This window comes from Bos mutus, chromosome 15 (assembly GCF_027580195.1).
Source record: "Bos mutus isolate GX-2022 chromosome 15, NWIPB_WYAK_1.1, whole genome shotgun sequence".
Taxonomy (NCBI): domain Eukaryota; kingdom Metazoa; phylum Chordata; class Mammalia; order Artiodactyla; family Bovidae; genus Bos; species Bos mutus.
The window spans coordinates 8,378,716-8,385,156 of record NC_091631.1 but is presented as its reverse complement, the minus strand read 5'-3'; the positions used below and the strand labels follow the sequence as shown (position 1 = coordinate 8,385,156).

The 6,441-nt window shown below is 43.2% G+C and overlaps 1 protein-coding gene across 1 annotated transcript in view; it reads left to right on the top strand.

Moving 5' to 3' along the window:
• Positions 1-243: 243 nt before the first annotated feature.
• HSD17B12 (hydroxysteroid 17-beta dehydrogenase 12) overlaps positions 244-6,441 on the top strand; it is a 177,392-nt gene continuing 171,194 nt past the window's right edge. Inside the window, exon 1 of the mRNA XM_005905133.2 lies at positions 244-516. Within this exon, the coding sequence (XP_005905195.1) occupies positions 357-516 (160 nt within the window). The 5' untranslated portion in view covers positions 244-356. The remainder of the gene's footprint in view (positions 517-6,441) is intronic.

Below are 6,441 nucleotides of genomic sequence, written 5' to 3'. Positions count from 1 at the left end.
AAGGAATCCTGGGGGCGTGGTGACGCGTTGGGCGAGGCTGAAGTTTGATTGGCAAGTGAGCGATCAGCAGCTTAGAAAGGATACGCGGTCGGGTGGGAGAAGGGAAGGTCGTGGGCGGGGCAGTGGAGCTAGAGTCAGCCAATGACTGGCGCGCTGCTCGCAGAGCGAACGATAGGTCACCAATGGCGGCACGGATATGGTGCTGTGGGCGGGGCTTAGGCTCGAAGGGGCGACGGAGGCGGGGGGGCAGCGCCTATTACTGTCGTGCTCACCGTCACTGCCGGCACCTCTTCCTGGATTCATTCATTCGTTTTTTTTTTTTCATTCACGAAGGTAGTGAGGCCTGGTTGAAAGGCATGGAGAGCTTTTTGCCTGCCACCGGTTTCCTGTACTGGGTGGGCGTGGGCACCGTGGCCTACCTGGCACTGCATATCTCATGCTTTCTCTTCACGGCCGTTCGGGTCTGGGGTTTGGGTAACGAGTCGGGGGTCGGACCGAGGCTCGGTGAATGGGCAGGTGAGTCGAATTCCGCGCCGCCTTCCCCCGACTCCTGCTGCGGCTCGCACGGCTCTGGGCCTGGCCTGGCTCGCGCTGACTAGTTACGGGCCCGGCGCTTGGCCTTCGCGTCCCCAGCTCCCCTCTCCTTCTTTCTGAGGCTCCTGCGTCTTGCGTACCCGCTTGTCCCTCATGCCGTCGCCTGCCTTGCTTAGACTTGTAGTAGAGTTTTTAAACGGAGAAGGCAATGGCACCCCACTCCAGTACTCTCGCCTGGAAAATCCCATGGATGGAGGAGCCTGGTAGGCTGCAGTCCATGGGGTCGCTAAGAGTCGGACACGACTGAGCGACTTCACTTTCACTTTTCACTTTACTGCATTGGAGAAGGAAATGGCAACCCACTCCAGTGTTCTTGCCTGGAGAATCCCAGGGACAGGGGAGCCTGGTGGGATGCCGTCTATGGGGTTGCACAAAGTCGGACACGACTGAAGCGACTTAGCAGTAGCAGCAGAGTTTTTAAGTACTAAACACACTGCTGGCTTAATTCAGCGAATCTAAAGTGCCACTTGGGTGCGGGAGAAATCTGGCCTCAACTCGCTGGGGCTTATGCCTTTTAAGCCATTCCGGGTCCAGGGAGTTAGTTGTCTTGCTGGTTGCTTCCTCAGTCACAGGCTACCTCTTAGGAGAGTTTTTGAAACAAAAAGTCTCTGGCTTGAATACAGGTCCTGTGCCCAGGATGAAAAGCATTCTGTTGCCTTTTGGGGGGCGAGGGTGGAGAAAGGACAGAATTTCAGAAGTCTTTCTGCTTTTTGGAACCTTGGATTCGGCCTATTTCATATAATTTAAAAATCTTTTTTTTTTTTTTTTTAATTCTTGGCTAAACTATCCTGGAGTCCTAATGACTAGCAAGAATTATTGTTTCTTCAAGACGGTAACTCTTCATGTAGAAGTCAGAAATGCCTTCTGCAGAAGGAGATTTGCAGGAAAGAGTATTCCCACAGAGTGAGTTAAACAAACCTAATCATAGTTTCGCGTGTTAGGGTGTCTGGTTTACCATTCCCTCTACGCAAGAATTCTGAAGATGTAAGGGAAAGGGCAGATTAGAGAAGTTGGGAAAATTCCACAAGAAAGTTTTGGTTTTTTCCATTTCTGCCTTTTTTGTTGATTTTCTTTCCCTTTGTTTTGTTTTTATTAGCTTTTTTTTTAAAACCAAGTGATATTGCCATTCTCCAGTTATTCATTCTGCTGTTTTATAATTGATTTTTTAAGTTATGATTGGTTTTATATATAATTCACAGAGCATTTTGTTGAATTTTGGGCTGGTTAGGGGTTGCTTTCAGGCTAGGCTCAAATAAGGTATATAAATAATATTACTCCGTATTCTTAACTTTATTCACTCAAACATTTCAACAACTTAGTAGGAAAAACATAAATTAACCTTTTGGAACTGCAACAAAAAACATCTCAAGTAGGAAAGAATAAGCATCTATTAACATAATACATATTTTTAAAACTTACTGTTTTTTCATCATTGAAAAAGCAAGTGAAGTGCTTAACGTTGTTATAATCAAGATTATAATTTCACTGTTGATAAGCCTGAGTTCTTGGTTGTCTGGTTTGGAAAACTTGTTGACTTTTGAAATAGTGGAATAAGACTCCAGTGTCTTAGAAAATCATATATGAGGATGAATAAGTTTTATAGTTTGTAATTAAAGACTTATGGTAATTTTTTTTAACTATCTAAAATTGACGACAGTGGCTGGTAACTTAAAGGATCTAAGTTATCTATATAATAATCCATAGGAAAAGCCAAGTGTTGTGACCTTGTCATTTCATGAGTAATATTTATATTGAAAAGATTTGACCTCAGAGGAAGGTTTTTGATAAATTAAGGGCAGTGTTTAAAAGATTAGAAATGAGATTTGAACTCGAACACTGGTAATCTAGCAGAGAGGATCATAAAGTGAAATATTATCCAGTTTACTTGTTGGGAAATTTCTCTTTTTTAAATACTTACGTAGAAGAAATGAACAAGTTGTTACTTGTAACATTACTTACATGTGGTGGCCTGAATCTTAAAATACTTTGTCCTTTATCTCTCCAAATTCAGGGAGTGTTTGGAAAACAAAAACTGAAATGATTTGGAAAACAAAGCAGCAGACATGATACTTGAGTAATTAGGGTTAAGTTGTAATTAAAAACAGGTAATTTGTTCAACCGAGTATTAGGGTAACCATGTCAGGGCTCCTGTGCCTGTGGCCCTGAAAGCCAAACTGACAGCTGGTGTTTGCAGCACGATGAAGGTTTATCTGGGGCTTCCCAGGCAGCGCTGGGGGTAAGGAACCTGCCTGCCAATGCTTGAGATGTAAAAGATGTGGGTTAGATCCCTGGGTCGGGAAGATCCCCTGGAGGAGGGCATAGCAACCCACTCTGGTATTCTTGCCTGGAGAATCCCATGGACAGAGGAGTCCAGCAGGCTACATAGAGTCACGAAGAATCGGAGGTGACTGAAGCAGCTCAGCAAGGAAGCAGCAGACCGGTGTGGGAGACAAGTCTCAGATCCACTCTGACTTTGTGTTTAGAGTTTTTCTGTTTGTTTTTTTTTTTTTTTTTTTAAGAGGCTGGGATTAATCATCATCTAGTGACGTTTCCATAACATTTCTTAATCATAGTTTTGGGAGTCAGGGTGACTTGCAGCGACCCCATGGACTGCAGCCTACCAGGCTCCTCCATCCATTGGATTTTCTAGGCAAGAGTACTGGAGTGGCTTGCGATTGCCTTCTCCGAGGAGCAGCAGCAGCAGGGTCTGGTTTACAATTCTCAGGCCAGGTGGCCCATGGCACAGGAGTCTGTGAGCTCTCCTTGCCCTGGAGGAACAACTTGAGTTTGTACATTAATGATATTGACAACAGCAGTTTCAGTATGTTAATGATGTTAACAATAGTGATCGTAGTCTTCTGATTCTGGTTGATTGGTGTTCTGTTAGCACAGGATTGAGGTAGAAGGGACCAGAAAAGAAATAAAGTTTTGGATAAAGAGATTAATCATAAACTCAGTAGGGGAGTTTGGTTTTAGGGGGTCTTGCTGTCATTAGAGAGGCATTGTCTGCTTTCTAATACTGATGTTTAACATCTTCCTCTCCTTAACCAATTATTTTTGCCTTCTAATACTGATGTTTAACATCTTCCTCTCCTTAACCAATTATTTTAAGTATTATATAATAATGTGTGTTGAGTTGGTGGTATATTTTTATACTTGTCATGCTTAAGTCTCTGCATGTGAGTATGTTTAATTCCTCTCCTCCCCCTCACCTTAGATTTTAGAATCTGAGAGGCAGGGACTGTGGGTCCTCCTTTTTTATTTTTTCCCACAGTAATTGGCACATTGATCAGATACCAGGTCTTCTAAACTTAAAAGCCTGGAAAATCCTTGAAATACAGTTGGACTTTGCAGTCCATAAAAATACTCCAGACCATAGATTCCTTAGTCTAGTGGGTTTTTAAGACCGCCCATTACCTGGCCCATCCTCTAGCTTATCAAGAGCTGGGTCATCCCTTCCTTCATTCTCTCCGGTTACAGTCCCATGCAAGTAAATTACTCTGATTTCGCTAGGTCTCTAGTGGGTGAGTTTAGCCGGTTTAGTAGGTAAGTCTCTCTTGCCTGCCATTGTCATGTGACACTTTCTGTATTCCTTCCAAGAACAAAGTCCTGTGAAAGTAGAGTTTCAAGTTGTTTGAAAATCTCTGTAGCAAGTTATGAAAAGAAGATGGCAAACAAAGGTGACCCGGTCTATCAGTTTCCTGAATGTCAACAGGGAGTTTATTACACTTCCCAAGCTGAACCTCCAGAGAGTCAGTAAACCCATTTGAGAATGCCAGAGTGATAAACCTGGCACTTTGACCAGAGTGAAAATGAAAGTAATGCTGGGTATTTTTGTTTGTTTTGTCTTTTTTTTTTTTTTTGGAGCAGGGCAGGTGGTAGAAGGCAGAGAAACAGATGAACTTAGTCATAAAAGTTCTTAAAAATATTTATTCATTTTGCATTTCAGCTCTGAAAAGGAAGTCTGTAGGCCTAAATGAACACAGTCTCCAGATGGGAGTTGGCAGGGTGCTGTGTGCTCAGTCGTGTCCACCTCTGTGGGACCCCATGGACTGTAGCCTGCCAGACTCCTCTGTCCATGGGGTTTTTCGGGCAAGCATACTAGAGTGAGTTGCCATTTCCTTCTCCAGGGAATCTTCCCTACCCAGGGATTGAAAATGCATCTCCTGTGTCTCTTACATTGCAGGCAGATTCTTTACCTGCTGAGCCATCCAGCAAGCTCGGGGGCAGCCTTAAAGCCCTTGGGCTCCAGCTATGTAAGAGATGGCAGGTGCAGCTGGAGGATGGGACCTAAAAGCATGCCCTAGTCTTATTTGGAGGAAAAACCAGAGAGGATGGTTTCCTGGAATGAGAAATTCAGCCTCTGTACTCTGAGCTATTTCCTCCAACCTTACACCGGTCTCCATTGTCTCCTGCTTTGTGTTTTTTTTTCTTTTTCCCTCTTGTTCTTCCTTTCTGTGCAATATTAAGTTTCTTCTAAAGGGTCAAACGTGAGACCTCAGAGACTCAAACCTGGACTTGGAGTCTAGCTCCTCCTCTGTACTTACTAGAGGGTAGCATTGAGTAAAGTAGTAGATATCTGAATCTCACTTTCCTCATCTGCAAAATGGGGATAATACTGGTGCTGTTTCATAGTATTGTTGTAAAGGGTAAATGAGAATACTTGCTCTATGTAAAGCAGATGGTGCAGTGCCCTTGTATATAAATGCTTGATAACTTATTGTTACTAGTCCAAAAGTCATGTATGGATCTGAGAGTTGGACTATAAAGAAAGCTGAGTGCAGAAGAATCGATGCTTTTGAACTGTGGTATTAAAGAAGACTCTTGAGAGTCCCTTGGACTTCAAGGAGATCCAACCAGTCCATTCTAAAGGAGGTCAATCCTGGGTGTTCATTGGAGGGACTGATGTTGAAGCTGAAACTCCAATACTTTGGCCACTTTATGCGAAGAGCTGACTGATTTGAAAAGACTCTGGTGCTGGAAAGATTGAGGGCAGGAAGAGAAGGGGATGACAAAGGATGAGATGGTTGGATGGCATCACCGACTCAATGATGAGTTTGGGTAAACTCCGGGAGGTGGACAGGGAGCCTGGCGTGCTGCGGTTCATGGGGTCGCAAAGAGTCAGACACGACTGAGCAACTGAACTGAACTGAACTAGTAATACTGTTAACCTTAGCAGCATTATGTACCTATCACTTAAGCTAATTGACAATATAAGGCTTAGTAAGAAAAAATTAATAGCTGGTTGACTCCATCTTCAGAAAACTGAGATTACCTTTGCTACTGCAGTTGAGAGTGTTGAGCTTCAAAACTAATTTTCTGTTTATTTTTGTTGGTTGAAGAAATTTATTTATTTCGGTTTCAGAAAAAAATTATTGAAAAATTTAGTGAATAGAATATATGGGTAAGTGGATTTGAATCAGTCAATTCCATTGTCTTTAAACTTTGTAGGTAAAGGATGAGTTCAAAGAAATTTAATAGTGTGTCTTTAGGCTGCTATACCAAAATACTGTAGACTCAGTGGCTTAAACAACGAACATTTCACTCACTTCTGAAGGCTGGGAAGTCAGATCAAGGTGCTGGCAGATTCTGTGTCTGGTGAGGTTTATAGATAGCTGGTTTATAGATAGCTGTCTTCTTGCTCTATCTTTCCATGACAGAAGGGGCCAGGGAACTCTCTGGGGTGTCTTATAAGGGCACAGATAGCATTTGTTAGGGCTCCACCCTCATGATCTAATCACCTCCCAAAGACCCCCACCTCCAATACCATCACATTCAGGGGTTAGGATTTCAACATACATATTTTGTCCCTAACATAGGAATTCAGTCTGTAGCATAGATCCTTCA